General features: G+C 46.6%; 1 protein-coding gene and 1 long non-coding RNA gene across 3 annotated transcripts in view; one reads left to right on the top strand and one right to left on the bottom strand.

Moving 5' to 3' along the window:
• The window catches only part of LOC147124743 (uncharacterized), a 77,752-nt gene that overhangs the window by 26,091 nt on the left and 24,134 nt on the right, over positions 1 to 27,527 (top strand). The window lies entirely within an intron of this gene.
• gda (guanine deaminase) overlaps positions 1 to 27,527 on the bottom strand; it is a 71,906-nt gene that overhangs the window by 20,400 nt on the left and 23,979 nt on the right. For both annotated transcript variants that reach the window (XM_085992514.1, XM_085992523.1), the window contains 4 exons: positions 23,363 to 23,468; positions 6,920 to 6,947; positions 3,852 to 3,959; positions 1,932 to 2,039 (listed from right to left, as the gene is read on the bottom strand). In XM_085992514.1, the coding sequence (XP_085848640.1) occupies positions 1,932 to 2,039; positions 3,852 to 3,959; positions 6,920 to 6,947; positions 23,363 to 23,468 (350 nt within the window). The remainder of the gene's footprint in view (positions 1 to 1,931; positions 2,040 to 3,851; positions 3,960 to 6,919; positions 6,948 to 23,362; positions 23,469 to 27,527) is intronic.

Raw genomic sequence — 27,527 nt, 5'->3', positions numbered from 1 at the left:
GGGGGAGAGCTGGGCCCCGCCGGTGTCGGGCTGCCGGGCGGGGAAGATGCCTTCCAAGATGGCGGCGCCCTCGGCGCACACGTGGCGGCGTGGGCGGCGCGGGCTGAAGAGTAGGCGTCCGAGTTTCTCTGGGCCATCTCCAGGGACCGCGCGGTGTCCGCAGCCTGTTTCAGGTCCAACCCCGTTTTTTCCAGCAGTCTTTGCCGGATGTGAGTGGAGCTGAGGCCTGTGATAAAGGCATCGCGAACAAGCTCGTCGGTGTACACTGCGGCTTTTACATCTCGGCACTTACAGTCCTTGCCAAGCTTTTTCAGGATGCTTAGGAACTCCTCCACCGATTCCCCAGGTCGCTGTGCACGAGTAGCGAGTAGATGCCTAGCATACACCTCATTCGTAGGCTGCTGGTAATGCGCCTTTAAGGTGTTGCAGGCGGCCAGGTACGTATCGGCGTCTTGGATGAGGGGGTAAACCCGGTGGCTTACCCAATTCCGTAGCATTCCGAGTCTCATCTTCGCAGTGTCCGTAGCGTCTTTGACGGCTGCGGAATTGTCCAGGAAGAATTCCATACAGTCAAACCAGTGTCCGAAGCGTGCTGATGCGTCCGGAGCATGTTGATCCAAATCCAAACGTTCGGGTTTCAGGAGTTGATCCATAGTGTTGAAAATTGAGTTAATAAAATTGATGTGCCTCAATTATTCCGAGACTCGAAGTTAGCAGAACAAAAGTAAGGCTTTTATTAACTCAGAACATTACACGTAAAATAGAGAGATGTCTACCGTCAGGAGGCTGATGCCGGACTGAAGTTAGATTACAAAGGAGCCAGGTATGGGCGGAGCCCTGCACACAACCAGTTCCAGCACATTCCAATGCATAATACATGAGGACTGGGGGAAGGGAAAAGACACAGAAAGCAGGCAGTTAGAAGACACAGAAAACAGGCAGTGATGAATGGAATATATTTCATCACACTTTCCTTGTCAAAATTTCCCCCACATTGTGGGGTAGCTGCGTAATACACCCGTCCACACATGATCTCGCCTACTCTGCGGCAGTGCCCCACAGCGAGTTTCTTCTTCCCCACTCGAGGCCGATGTCCCAATGAAAGATGCAATAAAGGAAGACTTGCATTTATATAGCGCCATTCACAACCCCAGGATGTCCCAAAGCATTTTACAGCCAATGAAGTACTTTTCCAAATGTAGTCACTGTTGTAAATGTAAGAAACACGGCAGCCAATTTGCACACACAAGGTCCCACAAACAGCAATGTGATAATGACCAGATAATCTGTTTTTTTAGTGATGATTGAGGGGTAAATATTGGCCAGGACACCGGGGAGAACTCTCCTGCTCTTCTTCAAAATAGTGCCAAGGGATCTTTCACGTCCACCTGAGAGAGCAGACACGGCCTCGGTTTAACGTCTCAACCAAGAGACGGCACCACCGACAGTGCAGCACTCCCTCAGCACTGCATTGGGAGTGTCAGCCTAGGTTTTTGTGCTCAAGTCTCTGGAGTGGGACTTGAAGCCACAACCTTCTGAGTCAGAGGCACGAGTGCTACCCACCAATGTTCCCTGTAATTTTTTGGGGGGGGGCCGTGCGGCCCCTTTAACGGACTGCGCAACCCATTCAAAATACCGCGCGTGCGCAGTTTTTCTATTTAAAAGCCACAAGCCGGCTGCGCGGGACCCCTGGAGCGTCGTGCGGACACACAGCTTAAAGGGAACATTGCTACTCAGTGAGCCCCGGCTGACATCTAATTAGCAGCAATGGCTGGGAATGGCCACATCTGGCTTCTGGCCTAATTGGCGGGCCTGTTGCCAGACTCCCGTCAGACGAGTGGGCTGGGAGCGCACACGCAGGAAGGATCACGGATACTCGGGGATCGCTTTTTAAAATTATATTTCAAAACAATTGTGCATTGAGCACTGACCTTATCAGTCAGAAGATCATGTGTGTTGTAAACATCAGAATAATCCTTGCAGTTCGGAAACATTTTTTTCACAGCTTCCACCTCAGGGAGAGACTCACTTATGTGACTCTGTTTATAAAAGAATAACAAGCCTATTTGTGTTTTGATGAGATATATTTGCCCCACAACACAAGTTTTCAGCCTCTGAAGCAGTACAAGTGTCTGTTGCAAAGTTGGCGTGTGTTTTAAAACCTCACTTTTAAAAAGTGGTGCAATCTTTGCAAAAACATTTTTTTTTAGCAAAACTTTTTTTTTTGCTGTTTGTTTACGATTGACGCAGTGACGTGAATCGTGCTGGAATTGATTATTGTATCACCTGCCACAAGAAGCCATGGCAGGTTCGAACTCGTAAACGGCAAATTTAGGACCAATATCAGGAAGTTACTCACACAATGAGGGATCAATGCATGGAATGGACTCCTGGGTTGAGGATCATTTAAAGAAAACAATTTAATTCTACAATGTGGGGATCTTTAAGGATCTTTCTGGATGGGTGAACTAAGAAAGAAAGACTTGCATTTATACAGCGCCTTTCACGATCTCAGGACATCGCAAAGCGCTTTACAACCAATGAAGTACTTTTGAAGTGTAGTCACTGTTGTAATGTTGGAAACACGGCAGCTAATTTGCGCACAGCAAGCTCCCACAAACAGCAATGTGATAATGACCAGATAATTTGTTTTTAGTGATGTTGGTTGAGGGATAACTGTTGGCCAGCACTCCTTCGAAATAGTGCCATGGGATCTTTTATGTCCAGCTGAGAGAGCAGACGGGGCCTCGGTTTAAACCTACCTCATCCATAATTATCTTGTGATCCTGATTAAAATGACACCTTGTACTGCCAACCTCTTTGATGCCAAGGTACTTGCAGCTTCATATTAGTGTGTCGGATTTAGTCAGTACAGTACCGTTTATAGCGGGCATGTTCGTGCCAACGTGATTTGCCCGTTATACGCAATGGCCGGTACATCGTATATGACATCTGCGGACCAGCAAAAGTTAGGATTTGCTGTTCTCTGGTCAGCTGAGTAAAAGGCGCTCTTAACCAGGGGATCTTAATGTTCATCGCCATGTTTAGCATCAGATGCAGGTTCTGCTAGTTTTTCTCAAATGTTTTCAGTAAATTCTCTACCTGTCCTCTGGAAGTACAACAACACCAACAGCTTGCATTTATATAGCACCTTTTAATGTAGTAAAATGTTCCAAGGCGCTTCACAGGAGTGATTATCAAACAAAACCTGACACCGAGCCAGATAAGGAGATATTAGGGCAGGCTTGGTCAAAAAGGTATGTTTGAAGGAGCATCTTAAAGGAGATAGAGAGGCGGAGAGGTTTAGGGAGGGAATTCCAGAGCTTAGGGCCTCGGCAGCTGAAGGCACGGCTGCCAAAGTTGGAACATTGAAAATCGGGGATGTGCAAGACGCCAGAATTGGAGGAGCGCAGATATCTCAGGGGGTTGTAGGGCTGGAGGAGGTTACAGAGATAGGGAGGGGTGAGACCATGGAGGAATTTAAAAACAAGGGTGAGAATTTAAAAATATAAGCGTTGCGGAACCGGGGGCCAGGGGGTGATTGATGAACGTTACTTGGTGTGAGTTAGGATACAGACAGCAGCAGTTTTGGATGAGCTCAAGTTTACACAGGGTGGAAGATGGAAGGCCGGCCAGGAGAGCATTGGAATAGTCAAGTCTGGAGGTAACAAGGGCATGAATGAGGGTTTCTTCACTCATGAAAATCAGGATCATTTATTTTAATCCCGCAGATAGTGCAGCGAGACTGGCATTGATTGTCAAAACTATTCATACTTTTTACAAAGTAGAACATTACACCAACAACATTTCGGAGGACTTTAATTTCTCCCTGAAATTAGCGCCTGCAGTACCTGAATGTGCAAGTTGTTACTGTTTGCAAATGATCCCAACTGCTGCAATAATTCAGAGGTGCAGGAAAGCCCAAAACGAGGAGTCACTATGGGTTTTACCAGAGGGTACTGAAAACGAAAAAAATGAATACGACAATTCAGCAAATGTAACCATTTATACACTACTAATACGCTGAAATGGTGAGGAAATTCATCCCCTACACATTTAAAATACATTTTTCTATTGTAATGAATAATAGAAAATGCTGGAAATGCTCAGCAGGTCAGGCAGCATCTGTGGAGAAAGAAACAGAGTTAACGTTTCAGGTCGATGACCTTTCATTAGAAATAGAAAATATTAGAGATGCAACAGATTTTAAGCAAGTATCGGTGCTGGGTCCCTTGCTGTTTGTAGTGTACATTAATGATTTAGATATGAATGTAGGAGGTAATGGCCCAGAAATTCGGGTCTCCACGGGCGAGTACGCACGAGGTACTCACCCGTAGGCCATTTTTGCAGGTTTTCACGCGAGGTTAAGCCTGCAGGATTTAGAAATGTAAAAAGCAGGCGTAAGGCCTGCTTTTTACAAGGTAAGTGGTCAATTAATTAAAATTAAAACATTTTTTCCACAGGTTTATTATTTTTAAATACTTTAAAGCAAGGCAAGTTTATTTTTAGCCCCGTTAGAATATAAAATTATTTTTTTCAAAAATTTAAATTATTGTTTAAAAGTTATTTAATGTAATTTATAGTTTATTTAAAAAGTGTGATTTAAAAAAAAAAAAAATTATTTGAAGGTTTACTGCTATTTTGGGGCCCGTAGTATTTATAAGTTTTGACAGGTCTTCCTGTCAATCTTATGAATGGGCTTTTCCCTCCTCCGATTGGCTGCCCATGGCCCACGTGATCCCAGGGGACGCATCGCACTAACTATGCCCCTGGGGCACGCAAGCACAGCGCGCCAGCAGCTGGGCCAGGCCCCGGAGCGGAATTCCACGGGGCCCTACAGCTCAACTGCCGGCGCGCAAGGTAAGTGCAGGTCGGGGGCTTACACCCGCGGGAAGCCCCCGACCCGAATTTCTGGGCCATGATCAGTAAGTTCGCAGATGACACGAAAATTGGTGGAGTGGTAAATAGCGAGGAGGGAAGCCTCAGGCTACAGGACGATAGACGGGTTGGTCAGATGGGCAGAACAGTGGCAAATGGAATTTAACCCTGAAAAAAGTGTGAGGTGATGCATTTTGGGAGGACTAACAAGACAAGGGAATACACAATGAATGGTAGGACCCTAGGAAGGACAGAGGATCAGAGGGACCTTGGTGTGCATGTACATAGATCCCTGAAGGCAGCAGGACAGATAGATAAGGTGGTTAAAAAGGCATATGGGATACTTGCCTTCATTAGCCGAGGCATAGAATATAAGAGCAGGGAGATTATGATGGAGCTGTACAAAACGCTGGTTAGCCCACAGCTGGAATACTGTGTGCAGTTCTGGTCGCCACACTATAGGAAGGATGTGATTGCATTAGAGAGGGTGCAGAGGAGATTCACCAGGATGTTACCTGGGCTGGAGCACTTCAGCTATGAAGAGAAACTGGACAGGCTGGGGTTGTTTTCCTTAGAGCAGAGAAGGCTGAGGGGGGGACCTGATTGAGGTGTACAAAATTATGAGGGGCATAGATAGAGTAGATAGAAAGGAACTTTTCACCTTAGTAGAGGGGTCAATAACCAGGGGGCATAGTTTCAAGGTAAGGGGCAGGAGGTTTAGAGGGGATTTGAGGAAAAACTTTTTCACCCAGAGGGTGGTTGGAATCTGGAACTCACTGCCTGAAAGGGTGGTAGAGGCAGGAACCCTCACAACATTCAAGAAGCATTTAGATGAGCACCTGAAACGCCATAGCATACAAAGCTACGGACCAAGTGCTGGAAAATGGGATTAGAATAGACAGGGCTTGATGGCCGGCGCAGACACGATGGGCCAAAGGGCCTCTTTCTGTGCTGTATAATTCTATGACTCTATGAGAGGCAGGGGAAAGGGGGGAAGGAAGAACAAAATGGAAGGTCTGTGATAGGGTGGAAGGTAGGCGAGATTAAATGACAAAAGGGACGATAGTGCAAGGCAAAAGGGAGTGGTAATGGGACAAGTTAAGAAACAAAAGATGGGTCTAGAGGAGGTGTAAATGGCAACAGCAGAATCATTACCAACACCCGGTCTGAAAAAATGGGAGCAATGGTTATGATCTGAAATTGCTGAACTCTATGTTGAGTCCGAAAGGCTGCAAAGTACCTAATCAAAAGATGAGGTGCTGTTCCTCGAGCTTACGTTGAGCTTCATTGGAACAGTGTAGGAGGCCGAAGACAGGGTGGGAGTGGGACAGAGAATTAAAATGGCAAGCAACCAGAAGCTCAATGTCACACTTGCGGACTGAACAGAGGTGTTCAGCAAAGCGATCACCCAATCTGCGTTTGGTTTCCCCAACATAGAGGAGAACACATCGTGAGCAGTGAATACAGTGTACTAAATTTCTATTTGTACTTTGTATTTGTATTAGTGTTTATTAATCGCCCTAGTGCAGTCCTCTTAGGTATTCATTGAAGTCAGCAACTTCAGATCACAACCACTGCTCCCATTTTCTCAGACAGCCGGTGCTGGTAATGATTCTGCTGTAACCATTTACACCTCCTCTAGACTCATCTTTTGTTTCTTTACTTGTTCCATTACCATCTGCTTTGGCCTTGCACCATCATCCCTTTTGTCCTTTAATCTCTCCTGCCTTCCATCCTATCACAGACCTTCCCTTTTGTTCTTTCCTCCCCTCCCCCTTTCCCCTGCCCCTACACTTGCTTAAAACCTGTTACATCTCTAATTTCTCCCATGTTCTGATGAAAGGTTGTCCTGAAACGTTAACTCTGTTTCTCCCTCGACAGATACTGCGTGACCTGCTGAGTGTTTCCAGCATTTTCTGTTTTTACTTCAAGATTTACAGCATCCGCAGTATTTTGCTTTTACTCTTAGGTATAGATTAAATTATATGGTTCTTATGACCCAGATATTTTAAATAGCTTAGTTTAAATGTGTCTGTATTACCTTCCGCTTGGTCAGTTCAGCAACAAATCTGTGAACAACAATAAATATTCAATATCAGCATCTTATGTAGATGTGTCTTATGTATGATATACTTTGGGCATCCTGCACCAATTACAACATGTGAAACATTTCTTAAGACACAAGAGAATATGCGGTAGGGAGCCATTAAATATTGAGTAAGCGTGTTGTGAATGGGGTAACATCAGTATTTAATAGCTTACCCATGAGCATAGTGCTTATGCTACAAGTGAATGTGTCGCCAATACACCCTTGTGAATCGATGATCTATTATCTGCTGAGGCCCTAAGCTTTGGAATTCCCTCCCTAAACCTCTTCGCCTCTCTCTCCTCCTTTAAGACGCTCCTTAAAACCTACCTCTTTGACCAAGCTTTTAGTCACCTGTCCTAATATCTCATGTGGCTCGAATGCCCCTGTGACATTTTACTATGTAAATATATATAAATGCAAGTTGTTGTTGTTGGATTACTTGGAATTTTTTTATATTAACAATTGGCAACTCCACTGTGTTGCTCAGTAACCTGTAACAATGATCTGGATGTTCTGGATTCATGTAGGTTTGTCCTCTGATACCCAGGGTATTACAGAAGATAAAAATGAAGAATGCAAAGGTAATTCACACTACCTGGGTACCTCGCTATTCTTTCTGAGCTGTCTGTGAAACCAGCACATGATGAGTTAAAAGTTAAAAGAGCTTTCTGTTGAGCATGGGTTATAAATTGTTTAAGGGAATTTTAAAGCAAGGATATCTTCACAGGAAAGTAAAATAGTAGAATGTGTAAGTGTCATTCAGCCATATCTGTAATGGTCTGGAACGTGTCAGCTTGGTCACTTGTGTTTAGGGGAATGGGACTTTTATGACATTAGGTCGTTTGTGTTTATGGAAGTTTATGGAATTCTAATAACCCTGAATTGGCTTAGATGATTGTGGTTTTCAGACACCATGGGGTCGATTTTCTGGCAGCCGTCGGGCGGCTTTTCATGCGGCTGGGGGCCGAAAATCGCCAAAAAAGCGGGTCGCGACCCCCCCCCCCCGCCCGATTCCCCGCCCTGTCCGACTTTCGGACGGCCGTTTCTCTCCGACCCGCTTCAGTCCCGGCCGCCGCTGGCGGGACTGGCCATCGGAGCAGTAATAATCAATTATCACCTTGTTTAAGCCGATTTTAGGGTGCCCTTGCGACTTTCAGGGGTTCCCCACGCAAAACACGCCTGCGGGGAACCCCGCTGATGAAACCTGGCGTGAAGCTTGCCGGCTTGCTTGCTGTCAGCTGCAGGTCAGGGAAAGCTGTGATTTAAAGGGACAGCATTTGTATGTTGAAGGACCTTGTTGCAGGTTTGGGGCTACTTCTTCAAGGCTTAGGCACAGCTGTGGAAGGTTGGAGCCTCACACACTTCTCCAATGCGATCTCCTGGGAAGCCCCTCTCGCTACCCTCACTCAGCGCTTCCTCAGCGGAGGCATCTGCGAGAAGCATGGGACGCCTTTTTTTCCTTCCCTTCTTGCCATTAGAGGATCTCCAGCAGCAGAGGCGGCAGCAGCAGAACCAGGAACAGCAGGATGAGCACCAGGAGCACCAGGCTGCTGCTCACTCACCTGAAGCTGCACAGGCCAGAAGGGACCAGTGCTTGGAAGTGGCTTGAGAGCACCTTGCTGCATTTTAGGGGGCCATGGGGACACGTATCTGCACTGGCAGTCCTACTCAGAAGGACTTCCATGAAGGTCTGGTTTCTCTGTTCAATAGATGGCCAATGCTGCTCAAGAGATGTCATTCTCTTATGAGCACTCGCCATGTTTTCCGTACCCTGGCGAGTTATCTCCTCCATGGAGGTTGCCAACCCTTCCATGGTGATGCGTTCATGCGCCAATGACTCCACAAAGGCTCTGCTCATGGTCGCTATGGACTCCTCCATTCGCTCCACACTTGCAGCGACCCTAGAGACAAAACCTGCCAGACTCCTGCACCTGTGCATGGAGATCCATCACCTCTTCTCTTGCGGATGGACCCAGAGGCAGAGGGTCGACATGCAGCTGAGCCGAGCTGGCAAAATCCTGCGCCCTCCGACGAGGACTCTCCACTGCTGTCCCTGTCTCCAGAATCTGCTGAGGCTCACTTGTGAGCTGTGAAGCACCAGGTGACAACACTACTCTATGTCCCAAAGGTCCCCCCGAGGTGTGAGTATCTGCGCTGGTGCTGGGTGCGCTTACTTCTGCTGACGCTGCGCCCTCAGAGGTTGGAACTACCTCTGAGTCGTCTAGCTGCACAGCCTCTTCCTCCTCCACAGTGGGGACGGGGGCTCTGGATGGTCCTGTGGGGGGGTAGAGGAAGGAGTTAGAGATGCTACAGATGCATTCGCACCCGTACGACCAGATTTAGGAACAGCTTCTTTCCCAGGGCTGTCATCCTACTGAACTCCACAAATAAACTCTAAAGCCTGCACATCTGCCAATGCACTTTATTATGGTTATGTCTATGTTAATGTATTACAAGCCAAATGTATGTTGAATGTTTAATTGTCTTAATCTAAATGTACACTCTCGGGAGCCGCCAGCCTACATTTCGTTGTACTGCACTTGTGCACTAACAATGACAATAAAGTTGATTTGATTTGATTTTGATGTGATGCCAAGGTTACATGCACATTTGAGTTGACATCTACTGACACCTGCATCCATGCAGCCTTGGTCTCAGTGGGAGGCCTCTTCCTGCCTGACCTAGGGAAGAGGACCTCCCTGTGGGCCCTAACCCCATCCAATAATGCCTGCAGTGAAGCTTTGTCGAATTTGGAGGCAGCTCGGGTCTGGCACTGGCCACAGCTGCTGCAGGCTCCTCTGCCATCCTCTATGGTTCATTTGGAAGCCTTCAGAGGATGCAGTGCGTGCTATGGACCTTGAAAGCACCACGAATGATGACATCATACTGTGGGGCTTTCTGACACGAATTGGACAATTAACAAGGCTGCCCACATGCTGGGAATTAATTGGCCACTTGAGGGAAAATTGCGTGGAGCTGACTGACACATTTTTTTGTGTGTCAGAAACCCCACATTCGGGGAAACCCAACCATTTCCCACACAAGCCGAAAATCAGGGCCCATAACTTTAAGCAGTGCCTCTACAAATCTCTGTTAGATTGACAGGTCGTATTATCCAATTGTCAGATCAACTTCTTTACCTGTCTCCCAAAGGCTTCTTCTTCACAACCCAACAATTGAAAGGGGACAATGATTGCATAAGAGCTCCAACCCTGTGATAGATGCATTGATAACTTCCAAGAATCCAAACATCCAACCATTACTATTTTATCAGAAAACTGGATGTTAACGCTTGACATCATTTAGATTGGGGCAGAAATTAGGGTCGGCGGCTTTGTGCGCGTGCAATGCTCCGATATCCACTTACCCGGCGCGTCGACATCTGAAATCTGGCCCGCAATGACATTCCCCTCACTGGCCCGCTTGAGGTCCTGCCGCACTGTGCGTGCGTGACCCAACGGCGTACTTAGTGCGATGAGCCGGCTGGGATCACGTGGGCACTGGGCAACCAATGGGAGGTTGCAAAAGTTCATTCACAAGTTTGACAGTGAGAGCTGTCAAACTTATGAAAACTGCTGGCCCCAAAACACTAATTAAACCTTAAGGAAAATTTAAAAAAACATAGTTATTTATGGTTCATTTAAGTATTGCTATGAAAAACTACTTTAAACAATAATTTTAAAATTTGAAAAAAAAATTTTATTAAAAAATGGGGGCTAAAACTAAACTTACCTTACTGTAAATTCTTTAAAAATAACAAACCTGTGGAAAAAAAAATTCTAAATTGTATTAAAGACCACTTACCTGAAAAACTAGGTACTTACGTGTGTTTTTTCTGTGTGTAAATATCGGAGGCCTTTACGCACGCGCAACTGTGGAAAAAAAAAGGGAATTTCACTGCGCACGCGCTGCCTGTGCAGTCGCACACGCTGTGCCTCTGAACCCCTTCGTTCAGAGGACTGAAAATGCCGGCGTTCCCCGCATGCGCGGGAAATGCTGAACGCCGGCATTTCCACCGGCCAGATGCGTGAGTACCCAGACCGTACTCACGCATTTGGACCCGAATTTCTGGCCCATTATTTTAATACAGTCCACATTGGCTTACCTTAGTCTTGAAGGTGTGGGACTAATTGGATGGTTCTTTCAAAGAGCCAGCACAGGCACGATGGGCTGAATGGCCTCCTTCTGTGCTGTATCATTCTATGATTCTATGATACGAACAATGGCGGACAGGAAAAGACCTTTTGGTCCATCCAGCCTGTCTCTCACAATCGTGATGCTTTGTGTACAGGCACAATGGGCTGAATGGCTGCTTTCTGTACTGTAAGATTCAATTCTAAGCCAATTTTATTGGACTCCATGTTACAGAGCCCTCCCAATTGTTCAGCATGTCTACGCAGTGAGTAGCTGAACCATACAGGCAAGGAACATGCCAGGTTCAATCCTTCTTTAATCTTCAGTTAGCTAATCTTAGCTGAGGTGGTAGTAGACTCAGAGTCTTTGGCTCCGATATTTACAGAGAGGCAAAAGGAGGAGCGCAGTAGCAAAAGGAAAAGCCCAGCCGGCAACGGTTAAATTTGAATCAGGCATCCCAATTGCACTGTGGGAGCTGACTTATTTTTAACTCTCCCGCCACCCAAGCCATCTCCCATCCATTGTTTTTTTCCATTTGTTCTTGGGATGTGGGCGCCGCTGGCAAAACCAGCATTTCTTGCCCATTCACTAATTGCCCTTGAGAAGGAGGTGGTGAGCTGCCTTCTTGAACCGCTGCAGTCTGTGCGGTGAAGGTACTCCCACAGTGCTATTAGGGAGGGAGTGCCAGGATTTTGACCCAGCGACAATGAAGGAACGGCGATACATTTCCAATTCAGAATGGTGTGACTTGAAAGGGAGCTTGCAGGTGATGGTGCCCTTGTCCTTCTAGGTGGTAGAGGTCGTGGGTTTGGGAGATGCTGTCAAAGAAGCCTTGCCGAGTTGCTGCAGTGCATCTTGTAGATGGTACACACTGCAGCCACAGTGCACCAGTGGTGGAGGGAGTGAATGTTTAAGGTGGTGGATGGGGTGCCAATCAAGCGGGCTGTTTTGTCATGGTGGGGGGGTGGTTTAATATTGACCCCTTTGCTTAGGCAGGGAATGCCAGCTATGGTTCCCACACTTGATCGCTAAGTTAGAAATGCAACAACAACAACTTGTATTTATATAGCGCCTTTAACATAGTAAAACATCCCAAGGTGCTGCACAGGGATATTATAAGACAAAAAATTTGACACCGAGCCACATAAGGATAAATTAGGTGACCAAATGCTTGGTCAAAGAGGTAGGTTTTAAGGAGCGTCTTAAAGAAGGAAAGAGAGGTAATGAGGCGGAGAAGTTTAGGCAGGGAATTCCAGAGCTTAGGGCCTAGGTAACAGAAGGCATGGCCACCAATGGTTGAGCGATTATAATCAGGGATGCTCAACAGGGTAGAATTAGAGGAGCGCAGATATCTCAGGGGGTTGTAGGGCTGAAGGAGATTTCAGAGATAGGAAGGGGCGAGGCCATGGAGGGATTTGAAAATAAGGATGAGAATTTTGAAATCGAGACGCTGCTTAACTGGGAGCCAATGTAGGTCAGTGAGCACAGGGGTGATGGGCGAACAGAACTTAGTGTGAGTTAGGACACGGGCAGCCGAGTTTAGGATCACCTCAAGTTTACGTAGGATAGAACGTGGGAGGCCAGCCAGGAGAAGGTTGGAATAGTCAAGTCTAGAGGTAACAAAGGCATGGATGAGGGTTTCAGCAGCGGATGAGCTGAGGCAAGGGCGGAGACGGGCGATATTACGGAGGTGGAAGTAGGCGGTCTTTGTTATGCTGCGGATATGTGGTCGGAAGCTTATTTCAGGGTCAAATATGACACCAAGGTTGCGAACAGTGTGGTTCAGCATCAGACAGATGTTGGGGAGAGGGATGGAGTCAGTGACTAGGGAACGGAATTTGTGGCAGGGACCGAAAACAATGGCTTCGGTCTTCCCAATATTTAATTGGAGAAAATTTTTGCTCATCCAGAAAAAGCAGTCTGACAATTTAGAGACTGTGGCGGGGTCGAGAGAAGAGGTAGAGCGGGGTGTCGTCAGCGTACATGTGGAAACTGGCGCTGTGTTTTCGGATGATGTCACCAAGGGACAACATGTAGATGAGAAATAGGAGGGAGCCAAGGATAGATCCTTGGGGGAAACCAGAGGTAACGATGCGGGAGCGGGAAGAGAAGCTGTTGCAGGTGATTCTCTGGCTACGATTAGATAGATAAGAATGGAACCAGGTGAGTGCAGTCCCACCCAGCTGGACTATGGTGGAGAGGCGTTGGAGAAAGATGGAGTGGTCAACCATGTCAAAGGCTGCAGACAAGTCAAGAAGAATGAGGAGGGATAGATTACCTTTGTCACAGTCACAAAGGATGTCATTTGTGACTTTGATGAGAGCTGTTTTGGTACTGTGGCAAGGGTGGAAACCTGGAGGGATTCAAACATGGAATTGCGGGAAAGATGGGCACGGATTTGGGAGGCGACAACACGTTCAAGGACTTTGGAGAGGAAAGGGAGGTTGGAGATGGGTCGGTAGTTGGCAACGACGGAGGGATCAAGGGTTGGTTTTGAGGGGAGGGGTGATGACAGCAGATTTGAGGGAGAGGGGGACAGTACCTGAGGTGAGAGAACATTTAACAATGTCAGCTAACATGGGGGCCAGAAAAGGAAGTTGGGTGGTCAGCAGTTTTGTGGGAATAGGGTCGAGGGAGCAGGAAGTGGGTCTCATGGAAAAGATGAGTGCAGAGAGGTCATGACGGGAGATCGGAGAGAAACTGGAGAAAGATGTGAGTTCAGGGCTAGGGTGGGGGGAACCTTAGAGGAAATTTTGCCCAGTGGGTTAGTGGAAGGAAGGGAAGTGGCAGAGGCAGCTGAACAGATGGTCTCAATCTTAGAGACAAAGAAGTCCATGAGCTCCTCACACTTGTTGTCGGAGGTGAAGGTGGAGGAGACAGGGGAGAGGGCTTTAAGAAGACGGTTAGCAATAGAAAATAGGAGCCGGGGTTTATCTTTGCATTCCAGAGTGATTCTGGAATAGTGAACAATTTTGGCAGACGAGAGCAGGACCCGATAGTGCTTTATGTGGTCCAGCCAGATCTGGCGGTGAATGGCTAAACCAGTTGTCCGCCATATCTGTTCAAGTCTGCGTCCCTTGGACTGAAGGGAGCAAAGATGAGAGCCGTACCAGGAGGAATGGTCAGGGTGAGAGAGGGTAATTGTTTTAGTGGGGACTAGGGCATCAAAGGTGGTGGTGAGGGTATAGTTGAGCAGATTGGCAGCTGCAGAAATGTCGTGGTGAATGGAAGGCCAAAGGCTGGACAGTTGGGGTTTCATAAGTGCAGTTGTAAGAGAGTTGGGAGAGTGTTTTTTCTAGGGGTGGACACAGAGGGAAGTAGGGTTCGGGGGTGGAAGGGGGATGTGGGTGGAGAGCGATATGAGGAAATGGCCAGAGATGGCCTTATCTGCGATTGACACGATGGGAGTAGTGGAGCCACGAGAGGTGGCAAGGCCGAGGGGGTGGCCGGGAATATGGGTTGAGGAGTTTACATGGAGGGAGAGATTAAGGGAGGATAGGAGGCTAGTGAACTCAGAGGAGAGAGAGCATGATGAATTGAGATGGAGGTTGAAAGCACCGAGGATGAGAAGTTGTTCGGTGCAGAGGCTGAGGAAGGAGAACAGTGAAGATATCTCGGTAATAAAACTTTTATGGTACTTGGGTGGGCGGTGGAGAACAAGAATTTTAAATGAGAGGTGAGAGGGGTGGAATAAGGTGAGATGCTCAAAGGAGGAAAAACTGCCGGAGGAATAGGGTGACAGACCAGGGTGTGATTTGGTGATAAGAGCCACACAGCCACCATGGCGGTCTGAACAGGGCAAGTGGTGGAAGGTATAGCCATGTGGGGAGGCTTCATTTAAGGGTAAGGTGTCATCACCCCTCAACCAAGTTTCCATCAGGGCCATGATGTAGATGCAATCATCCACGATAAGCTCATGGATGGCAAGGGCCTTGTTTGCAAGTGAACGGACATTCTGGAGGGAGATGCGGAGAGGGTCGGTGATGGCTGACCCACTGCCAGCGTCCACAGGATCAGTGCTGGGGGGGGATGAGTTTGATGAGGAGGAGATTGGCAAGATTTGCCCCCATGCTGGGCGGGAAGGTCGATGAGAGAGTAGGAGAAGAGCAGCTCAGAAAGGGGCTGCCAGCCGAACAGCCAGCTTGGAAGGCCAGTCATGCATGTGCTGGGGCTTTGGTTGAAGACGAGATCTGCTGTGATGCCACTCCATCCCTGTGGCCGAGAAGCTCGCCAAAACTCACAAGGGAAATGGAGAGTTGGGTGAAGCTTTGAGGCACAATCCCAACAGTCCCAGGAAGGAGTCAGTGCCGTCAAGGCTGGTGGGGAAAGGGAGAAAATTGGCAAAAATAAAGAAAAAGTCCATGTTACAACCATGCCACCATTCCATTTTATCTTCATTGATAAATCCAATAATGTAGCCCAAGAGTGGAGGTGATACAACCACAAGAAGTTACATTTATATAGCGCCTTCAATGTAGTAAAACGTTCCAAGGTGCTTCACAGGAGCGTTATCAGACAAAATCTGACACCAAGCCACATAAAAAGAGATATTAGGATAGGTGACCAAAAGCTTGGTCAAAGAAGTAGGTTTTTAAGGAGCGACTTAAAGGAGGAGAAAGAGAAGTAGAGAGGTGGAGAGGTTTAGGGAGGGAATTCCAGAGCTTAGGGCCCAGGCAGCTGAAGCAACGGCCGCCAATGGTGGAGTGATGAAAATCAGGGATGCGCAAGAGGCCAGAATTGGAGGAATATATATGCCCAAATAGAATTAGGTTGACTTCATTTGATAATGCAAGGTTAGTCCATTTACATAATTGGCAAGTGCCCAGGCACATCTCTCACAACACATTAGGAACATCAGATCCGCATTATTGGCCAACAGCAGCATCTTATTTAAATATGTCTCAGGGGCCTAATGAGCCTATCACACGGATTGCCAGCCATTTTGTGCCTGGATCACATAGCTGTGAACCGAACGCCTCAGGCATAGTATTGGCCTCAGCCTCTGATTTTCCAGGGAGCCGGCACTTGAATGCATTTGGTGCATAGCTCCAATCGCGAAGGAAAAAAAAAGAACTCGCATTTCTATAGCATCATTCATGACCTCAGGATGTCCCAAAGCACTTTACAGCCATCGAAGTACTTTTTGAAGAGTAGTCACTGTTGCAATGTAAGAAACGCGCCAGCCAATTTGCACACAGCAAGGTCCCACAAAGAGCATTGAGATAAATGACTAGATCATCTGTTTTAGTTGTTGGTTGTTGGGATACTTACAAGAAAAGGGCACCTTTGCAGAATTCCTTGCCTCGCCGCCTTGACCCCTGCACAATTTCCGATCCCAAGGTGTCCCAGGCACAAGACCCACTGACAGCTTCTTCAGACACTCTTGCAAATGGGCGCCTTTCGGACAAAGCCGCAGGAGAGCGAGGTGGGAGGGCTAGGAACACCCTCTTCCCACTTCCTTTCCATGGCAACCAGCCATCATCTAAATGGATGGCGGAACAGGCTCGAGGGGCTGAATGGCCTACTCTTGTTTCTATGTTACCATGTTCCCATTGCAGGTGCAAACTTAGTTCTGATCCTGAGGGGGAGCACCGGAAATATAGGGGCAACATAAAGGAGTGGAGCCTTCTTTTGTTGACCTTTGCTGTAGAAATGGTTCATTCACTCGGACTTGACTGCAGAAAAATTGGCTCCTTGCACTCTTATCGGTTAATAATAATTGAAAAGTTAATGAATTGTTGACAGTCACAACTGAGGTAAACTCTTAGAGAAGACCTAACTGAGCTTCTATTTATTATTTCATTGAGTAATGACTACAACACTAAGCTAGATCTTGCTGGAAAAATAACTGTGTTAATGATGCACGCCATTATTAATGCACAAATCAGCCAGCAAGTTCAGGGGATGAAGAGTTGCGAATCTCCAGAACTTGCTGGTCGATTTATACCGCTCCGCCGATTGCTTCACACAAACGGCATCTCGCCCTTAGCCTCCACGTTATTTTTAAGAACTTGCTGGATTTGCACATTAATTGCCCATTAAATTTGTCACAGAAAGCTAGGGCTGGTAATTAATAGCGTAAGTATCTTTTTTAACGTGATAATTGCTAATGCAATGCCAATCAACCTCTCCAGCCCAGAGAGGGAACAATTTAAACTGTGGAGTCTCATTCCTGCATGTCATAAATTGTTAGAGATTTTTAAAAGATCAAATTTGAATTTTTAAAATTATTTTCTTATTTTCCTTTCTGTCTCTTTTTTCTCTCTCTCTTAATCCAGTCTTTCTTTTCCTTTCTTTATTTCTCTTCCTGTAGCTGGTTTCACTCTAATTCACTATTTCCTTCTCCATCATTCCTGTTTATTTCCCAATCCTTATATCTCGCTGGTTGAGGAGATAGACTGTTGGTCCCATCATTCACTGAGGTCCCAGATGCCCCGTTGCCCGTGCTGCGTCGTTATCAGCTCGCACCTCCAGCAAGATACAGCGCAAATTTTTGGAGCTGAAGGATGCGGGAAGAAGTCTAACTAACAGGGCTCGCCATGAGATGTTCCAATCCAGCAAGATTTGGCCCATTACGAAGAAGCCAAGCGAATTGGCTTGGCTTCTTTTTAGAACAGTCGCCAGAATGGTTTCCAATTTATAACAATATAAAACAATAACTTGTATTTATATAGCGCCTTTAATATCGTATAACGTCCCAAGGTGCTGCACAGAAGTATTATAAGACAAAAAATTTGACACCGAGCCACATAAGGATAAATTAGGACAGGTGACCAAAAGCGTGGTCAAAGATGTAGGTTTTAAACAGCGTCTTAAAGGAGGACAGAAAGGTAGCGAGGCAGAGAGGTTTGGGCAGGGAATTCCAGAACTTAGGGCCAAGGCAACAGAAGGCACGGCCACCAATGGTTGAACGATTATAATCAGTGATGCTCAAGAGGGCAGAAGTTGAGAAGTGCAGATATCCATTACAGAAACATGGCTGCAGGGTGACAATGCCTGGGAATTAAACATACCAGGTTATTTAACGATCAGGAAGGACAGGCAGGAAGGAAGGGGAGGTGGGGTGGCTATGTTAATAAAGGAAGGAATCACTGTAATACAGAGAAATGATATTGGGTCAAAAGATCTGGATAATGAAACAGTTTGGGTGGAGGTAAGGAATAATAAGGGGAAAAAAACACTAGTGGGCGTAGTCTATAGGCCTCCGAACTGTGGCAACTCTGTTGGACGGAGTATCAATCAGGAAATAGTTGAGGCTTGTAATAAGGGAACATCTATAATTATGGGGGATTTTAACTATCATATTAATTGGACAAATCAAATTGGGCAGGGCTGCCTTGAGGATGAGTTCATTGAGTGTATTAGGGATGAGTTCATTGAGTGTATTAGGGATGGGTTTCTTGAGCAGTATCTAACTGAACCGACCAGGGGGCAAGCAACCTTAGATCTGGTCCTGTGTAACGAGACGGGATTAATTAAAAATGTCCTAGTAAAGGATCCCCTTGGAATGAGTGACCATAACATGGTTGAATTCCATATTCAATTAGAGGGTGAGAAGGTTGGATCTCAAACAAGCGTGCTAAGCTTGAATAAAGGAGACTATGAAGGTATGAGAGCGGAATTGAGTAGAGTGGATTGGGAAAATAGGTTAAAGGGAAAGACGATACATGATCAGTGGTGTACATTTAAGGAGTTATTTTACAACTTCCAAAAAATATATATTCCACTGAGAAGAAAAGGGTGTAAAAGAAAAGACAGCCATCCATGGCTAAGTAAAGAAATTAAGGATAGTATTCGACTAAAAACAAGGGCATATAAGGTAGCCAAATCTAGTGGGAGGATAGAGGATTGGGAAAACTTTAAAAGACAGCAAAAAATAACAAAAATATTGATTAAGAAAGGGAAGATAGATTATGAAAGTAAATTAGCAAAAAATATAAAAACAGATAGTAAGAGTTTTTATAGTTATATAAAAAGAAAAAGGGTGGCTAAAGTAAATGTTGGTCCCTTAGAGGATGAGACCGGGAAATTAATGGTGGGAAATATGGAGATGGCAAAAACACTGAATGAATATTTTACATCAGTCTTTACAGTAGCAGACACTAAGAATATCCCAACACTGGACAAACAGGGGGCTAAAGGGGGGGGAGGAGCTAAACACGATCAAAATCACTAAGGAAGTGGTACTCGGTAAAATAATGGGACTCAAGGCGGATAAATCACCTGGACCTGATGGCTTACATCCTAGGGTCTTGAGGGAAGTGGCGGTAGGGATTGTGGATGCATTGGTAATAATTTTCCAAAACTCCCTGGACTCGGCAAAGGTCCCGGCAGACTGGAAAACTGCAAATGTAACACCCTTATTTAAAAAGGGCAGTAGACAGAAGGCTGGAAACTATAGACCGGTTAGCCTAACATCTGTGGTAGGTAAAATTTTGGAGTCCATTATTAAGGAGACAGTAACAGGACATTTGGATAATCATAATTTAATAGGACAAAGTCAGCATGGTTTTATGAAGGGGAAGTCATGTTTGACAAATTTGCTGGAGTTCTTTGAGGAAGTAACGTATAGGGTGGATAAAGGGGAACCAGTGGACGTAGTGTATTTAGACTTCCAAAAGGCATTTGACAAGGTGCCACACAAAAGATTATTGCTTAAGATAAAAAATCACGGGATTGGGGGTAATATTCTGGCATGGATAGAGGATTGGCTATCTAACAGAAGGCAGAGAGTTGGGATAAATGGTTCATTCTCAGACTGGCAATCAGTAACTAGTGGTGTTCCGCAGGGGTCAGTGCTGGATCCCCAACTCTTTACAATCTATATTAACGATTTGGAGGAGGGGACCGAGTGTAACATATCAAAGTTTGCAGATGATACTAAGATGGGAGGGAAAGCAGTGAGTGAGGAGGACATAAAAAACCTGCAAGGGGCCATAGACAGGCTAAGTGGGCAGAGATTTGGCAGATGGAATACAATACTGGAAAGTGTGAGGTTATGCACTTTGGCAGGAAAAATCATAGAGCAAGTTATTATCTTAAATGGCAAGAAACTGGAAAGTACTGAAGTACAAAGGGATCTGGGGGTCCTGGTGCACGAAACTCAAAAGGTTAGTATGCAGGTGCAGCAAGTGATTAAGAAGGCCAATGGAATGTTGGCTTTCATTGCTAGGGGGATAGAATATAAAAATAGGGAGGTATTGCTTCAGTTGTACAAGGTATTGGTGAGACCGCACCTGGAATACTGCGTACAGTTTTGGTGTCCATACTTAAGAAAGGACATACTTGCTCTCGAGTCAGTACAAAGAAGGTTCACTCGGTTAATCCCGGGGATGAGGGGATGGACATATGAGGAGAGGTTGAGTAGATTGGGACTCTACTCATTGGAGTTCAGAAGAATGAGAGGCGATCTTATTGAAACATATAAGATTGTGAAGGGGTTGGATCGGGTGGAAGCGGGGAAGATGTTCCCGATGATGGGTGAAACTAGAACTAGGGGGCATAGTCTTAGAATAAGGGGCTGCTCTTTCAAAACTGAGATGAGGAGGAACTACTTCACTCAGAGGGTGGTAGGTCCATGGAATATGCTGCCCCAAAAAGCTGTAGAAGCTACATCATTACATAAATTTAAAACAGAAATAGACAGTTTCCTAGAAGTAAAGGGAATTAAAGGTTACGGGGAGCGGGCAGGAATTTGGACATGAGTCTAGGTTCGGATCGGTCATGGCCCTGTGGGTAGCGGAGCGGGCCCAGGGGCCGTGTAGCCTGATCCTGCTCCTATTTCGTGTGTCTAATTCTGTTAGATTCAGGAGATGGTTCTGGGATAGTGGATTGGCGGTTAGGATCAGATCAGCCATGATCTTATTGAATGGCGGAGCAGGCTCAAGGGGCCGATTGGCCTACTCCTGCTCCTATTTCTTATGTTCTTATGTTCTCAGGGGGGGTTTGTGGGGCTGAAGGGGATTACAGCACTAGGGAGGGGTAAGGCCTTGGAAGGATTTGAAAACAAGGATGAGAATTTTGAAATCGAGGCGCTGCTTAACCGGGAGCCAATGCAGGCCAGCAAGCACAGGGGAGATGGGCGAACGGGACTTGGTGCGAGTTAGGACACGGGCAGCCGAGTTTTGGATGACCTCAAGTTTGTGTAGGGTAGAATGTGGGAGGCCAGCCAGGAGTGTGTTGGAATAGTCAAGTCTAGAGGTAACAAAAGCATGGATGAGGGTTTCAGCAGCAGATGAGCTGAGGCAAGGGCGGAGACAGGCGATGTTACACAGGTGGAAACATAGAAACATAGAAGTCAAGATGGCGGCCGTGATGGTCCGGTGCTGAGATTGCTCTCCCTGTTTCGGGCGGCCAGCTCTCGCCGCTCGCTCCCGCAACCGGAGCGAGGTACTCGGCGAGTCGGGCAGAGGCAGCGCAGCGCGGTGAGCAGCAGCAGCAGCCAAGCCAACCCGCTGGAGCACGTCGGCCGGCAGCTCCTCGGCGGGAAGGAATTCCAACTGGGAGGAGGGGAGCCGAGCATGGCGGCCAGAGGCCGACCTGTGAAGAGAGAGAAGTAGGCCCCGGGCCGTGGAGCGTGGAGCCGGCGACAGTGAAGAGGAGGCCGCATTGGAGCATTCACATCCCGACGATGTGTTTGGCGAGTCGGGCAGAGGAGCGCAGCGCAACGAGCAGCAGCAGCAGACTCACGACACGCTGCAGCACGTCGGCCGGCAGCTCCATTTCGGGTAACTCGCAGTCCAGATGGGAGGAGGGGAGCCGGGCATGGTGGCCAGAGCGGGAGAAGCAGGCCACCACACGTGGAGCCGGCAACAGTGAGGAGGAGGCCGCGGTGAAGAGGAGGACGGAGCGGCTGAGGGACATCGTGCTCCCACTGCCACGGGAAGCCATTGTATTGACTGTGAACGTAGCGCTGTATTTATAGCTGACGCGTCCCTACGGGGAACAAGCATTCCATTGTACTTGTTACATATGGCAAATAAATCTAATCTGAATCTGAACATAGAAGATAGGAGCAGGAGTAGGCCATTCGGCCCTTCGAGCCTGCTCCGCCATTCAATGAGATAATGGTTGATCATCCAAATTCAGTACCTTGTCCCTGCCTTCTCCCCATATCCCTTGATCCCTTTAGCCTTAAGAAATATATCCAACTCTTTCTTGAATATATTTAATGAACTGGCCTCCACCGCCCTCTGTGGCAGAGAATTCCACAGGTTCACCACTCTCTAGGTGAAGAAATTCCTCCTCATTTCTGTCCTAAATGGCTTACCCCTCATCCTTAGACTATGACCCCTGGTTCTGGACTCCCCAGCAATCAGAAACATCCTTCCTGCATCTAGTCTGTCCAGGCCTGACAGAATTTTATAGGTTTCGATGAGATCCCCTCTCAATCTTCTAAACTCCATTGAGTATAAGCCCAATCGACACAATCTCTCCTCATACGTCATTCCTGCCATCCCAGGTATCAGCCTGGTGAATCTTCGCTGCACTCCTTCCATGGCAAGAACGTCCTTCCTCAGGTAAGGCGACCAAAACTGCACACAATATTCAAGGTGCGGTCTCACCAAGGCCCTGTACAACTGTAGCAAGACATCCTTGTTCCTGTCCTCGAACCCTCTTGCTACGAAGGCCAACATACCATTTGCCTTCTTAACCGCCTGCTGCACCTGTATGCTTACCTTCAGCGACTGGTGCACAAGAACACCCAGGTCTCTTTGCACTTCCCCTTCTCCCAATCTATTGCCAGTCAAATAATAATCTGCCTTCCTGTTTTTGCCACCAAAGTGGATAACCTCACATTTATCCACATTATAGTGCATTTGCCATGTTTCTGCTCAATCACCCAACCTGTCCAAATCGTACTGGAGTTTCACGACATCCTCCTCACAGCATACCCTCCCACCCAGCTTTGTGTCTTCTGCAAATTTGGAGATATTACATCCAATTCCCTCGTCCAGATCATTAATATATATTGTGAACAGCTGGGGTCCTCGGACCGATCCTTGTGGTACCCCACTAGTCACTGCCTGCCACTCGGAAAATGACCCGTTTATTCCAACTCTTTGCTTTCTGTCCGACAACCAGTTCTCTATCCAATAGGCAGTCTTTGTTATGCTGCGGATTTGTGGTCGGAAGTTCATTTCGGGGTCAAATATGACAATAAGGTTGCAAGGTTTAGTCAAAGGAAGCAAAATCAAATGACTGCATGTTTGAAACTTGCAGTACTCGACAACGCAGAACGATTCATAGGAAGAACCTTACCTTTCTGTCTCACTCACAGCTTCCCTTGTTGTTTCTTTATATGCAGGATACGGGTCATTAATGTCCATACAAACTTTACCCACAAAAGCACGCTGGCCAAATTTATCTGTACAAAAGAAGAAAAAAAACCACTATTTATTCACAGCTTTGTTTCCAACAGAAATGTCTCCCATTTTAATGCAACGTAATGCTATCATTTCTGTTTTACCCTGGTTAACAGTAAAAGGATTCTATTGAATAGACCACGATGGGCTTTTGTGCATGAAGGCAGGGAAAGGTGCTTCATTTTCAACTGCTATCAATTGATAAATATATATCAATTAATTGATCAGCTAAACTTCTCATTTATATATATTAATTTTCAGCTAAATTATTAGTTAATCAATTTCTTCACTCCAACTACTGTCAGCCATGGTTAAGTAGGTAACAACTTCGCCTCCGAGTCAGAAATCGTGGGTTCATGGTCCCACTCCAGAGACTTGAGCATAAAAATCTAGGCGGACTCTCCCAGTACAGTGCTGAGGGAGTGCTGCACTGTCAGAGGTGTCGTCTTTCGGATGAGACGTTAAACCGAGGCCCCGTCTGCTCTCTCAGGTGGACATAAAAGATCCCATGGCCGCTATTTCGTAGAAGAGCAGGGGAGTTCTCAGTGTCCTGGCCAACATTTATCCCTCAACCAACATCACTAAAAACAGATTATCTGGTTATTATCTCATTATGGGACCCTGCTGTGTGCAAATTGGCTGCGGCGTTTCCTACATCACAACAGTGACTACACTTCAAAAGTACTTCATTGGCTGTAAAGTGCTTTGGGATATTGTGAAAGGCGCTATTTAAATGCAGGTCTTTCTTTCTTATTAGTTCTGATATTGGCAACATTTAATATATATATTTGTAGAGATTATTGGTAAAGGCACTCCTCGAATATTAGAGTAGAAATTCAACCACTGAAGTGGAATGGGATTCCAGTGGAGTGGTGACTGGGGGATTCGCAATTTGTTGCATTTGGGCTATGATGAAAATCCTGATCCAACGAGGGAGAGGGGACAACTTCTTCCACATTTCCCTTTACCACCTGGCAGTAGCATAGGAGCATGTCTGGTAGCATTTCCAGGCAACCCTGGGTATTCTACCCCACTCACCCTCGTTAGCCCCACCTAATCCCACACTTCCTGAAATGGGGAGAGGGGATGGGGGGGAGGAGACACTTCATCACTCCCTCTTGTTAGTTGGCGGGATGTCATTGACATATCAACAACAACTTGTATTTATATAGCACCTTTAATGTAGTAAAACGTCCCAAGGTGCTTCACAGGAGCGATTATCGAACAAAATTTGACACCGAGCCACATAGAGATATTAGGACAGATGACCAAAAGCTTGGTCAAAGAAGTAGGTTTTAAGGAGCTTCTTAAAGCAAGAGAGAGAGGGGGAGAGGCGGCGGCGAGGTTTAGGGAGGGAATTCCAGAACTTAGGGCCTAGGCAGCTGAAGGCACGGCCACCAATGGTGAAGCGATTCAAATCGGGGATGAGCAAGAGGCCAGAATTGGAGGAGTGCAGAGATCTCGGAGGGTTGTAGGGCTGGAAGAGGTTACAGAGATAAGGAGGGGTGAGGCCTTGAAGGGATTTGAACACAAAGGATGAGAATTTTAAAATCGAGTCTTTGCCAGATCAGATCAGGAGTAAATCGACTGTTTGCTTTAAAATAGACCCTGTTTGTTGAGTAAATAAACTCGGTTTGCTGTAATCCCGCCCCGTTTCCAACTCATTAGCTGACACAGTGGTGTCAATACACACTTTGAGATCACAATGAAATCAACTATCAGAAGCTCAACGATAGCAAAATACTGCAGATGCTCAAGTCTGCCTCCAGATCACTATAGGAAGTGAAAGAAAAGGAGAAAGACAGAGAATAAAAGAAAGAAAACGAGAGAGAGAGAGAATTGGACAGTTCTCTGATACAGAGTAGGAGACATACACAAAGGAGGAAAAAGCACACAGGAAGAGAAACTGTGAGAGATATACAGAGGCTAAAGGAGAATGAGGGAAGGAGGGATTTACAGAACGAGGGAAAGGGAATTCGTGAGACAGAGTTGCAAGCACGACAATGAACTGTTTAGGAGCCAGAGAGAAAGAGATGAAAGAATAGAAGACAAAGAGAGAGAGAGAGAGAGAGAGAGAGAAAAATAATGGGGGAGTGTGAGACATGTAGTGAGTTACATACAGGAAAAGAGAGGTACAAGTTTTATTTTAATTCTTATTCATGAATAATACCATGGAGAGATCAATTAGTCTTCATAAAGTTACCTGTTTATGGGATTTTTAAAAACATCAAGACCTGGAGTTTCCGCTACGGTCGCAATCGGTAAAATGCGCCCAGAATGCGCTGGACACTGCGCTGGCTCTGCCAAGGAGGAGTTACATCCAAGGGGCAAGTTTGTGCCTGGTGCATTAATCGGGAGGGGTGGTAAATCGTTGTAATTGTGTTTCCCGCCTGATCACCACAGCGAGAGGCCCCGAAAACATCTTTATGGTTGGGTCTCATTAGCATGTAGCCGGCAAGCTGCGAGCTCAGAAGCAGCTTGCTGGACAGGTAGGGCGGGAAAAAAATTGGTCAGTTTCTATGTCAACCAACAATCTGCGGGGTGGGGGGAGGGGGTCATGCACAGGGGCCCTCAGTGGGCCCAAGTACTTTTATGCAGCCAGAAGGATCACTCCTGTTCCTTCTGCTCCACAAAAATAAAATGAAAACAACATTTCTGGCCCACTTTTGGAGAAGCCTGCAGTGGCTACTTGGCCATTGGTCCACAAAAAATCACATCAGGACCTATAACGAGTGTAGTACTCCGATTTAAATATTAAAATAAAGTTCCTGCCTTTTCAGTTGGGAATACTGGCCACCCATCTTGATACCCATTCAAAAATCAGAGTGAGTATTGACACCACTGTGTCAGCCAATGTCTTGGAGGCAGGACGAGACTTACAGCAGGACTCACAGCAAACTGAGTCTATTTAAACAGCAAGCAGCAAAAAGAATCTATTTTAAACAAAGTCACTATGCACTACAGCAAACGGAGTCTTCCAATAAAAGCAGGATTATTTCTCCAGCAAAAGGCAGTGAGTGGAGGATAGCACTCTGGGTGGGGGGACTTCAATGTCCATCACCAAGAGTGGCTTGGTAGCACCACCACTGACTGAGCTGGCCGAGTCCTGAAGGACATAGCTGCCAGTCTGGGCCTGTGACAGGTGGTGAGAGAACCAACACGAGGGAAAAACCTACTTGAACTCATCCTCACAAATCTACCTGTCGCAGATGCATCTGTCCATGACAGTATTGGTAGCAGTGACCACCGCACAGTCATTGTGGAGACGAAGTCCCGTCTTCACACTGAGGACACCTCCATTGTGTTGTGTGGCACTACCACCGCGCTAAATGGGATAGATTCAGAACAGATGGAGCAGCTCAAAACTGGGCATCCATGAGGCACTGTGGGCCATCAGCAGCAGCAGAATTGTATTCCACCACAATCTGTAACCTCATGACCCGGCATATCCCTCACTCTATCATTACCATCAAGCCAGGGGACCAAACCTGGTTCAATAAGGAGTGTAGAAGAGCATGCCAGGAGCAGCACCAGGCGTACCTAAAAATGCGGTGCCAATCTGGGAAGCTGCAACACAGGACTACATGCATGCTAAAAAGCGGAAGCAGCGTGCTATAGACAGTGCTAAGTGATCCCACAATCAACGTATCACATCAAAGCTCTGCAGTCCTGAATGGTGGTGGACCATTAAACAACTAACAGGAGGAGGAGGCTCCATGAATATCCCCATCCCCAGTGATGGTGGAGCCGAGCACGTGAGTGCAAAAGACAAGGCGGAAGCATTTGCAACCATCTTCAGCCAGAAGTGCCGAGTGGATTATCCATATCAGCCTCATCCTGTGGTCCCCACCAGAACAGAAGCCAGTCTTCAGCCAATTCGATTCACTCCACGTGATATCAAGAAACGGCTGAGCGCACTGGATACAGCAAAGGCTATGGACCCTGACAACACCCCGGCTATTGTGCTGAAGACTTGTGCTCCAGAACTAGCCACGCCTCTAGCCAAGCTGTTCCAGTATAGCTATAACACTGGCATCTATCCAACAATGTGGAAATCTGCC

This window comes from Somniosus microcephalus, chromosome 1, assembly GCF_052327205.1.
Source record: "Somniosus microcephalus isolate GS21.2 chromosome 1, FLI_Smic_1.0, whole genome shotgun sequence".
NCBI classification, from domain to species: Eukaryota; Metazoa; Chordata; class Chondrichthyes; order Squaliformes; family Somniosidae; genus Somniosus; species Somniosus microcephalus.
The sequence above is the reverse complement of the archived record's forward strand: the minus strand, read 5'-3'. Positions and strand labels throughout refer to the sequence as shown.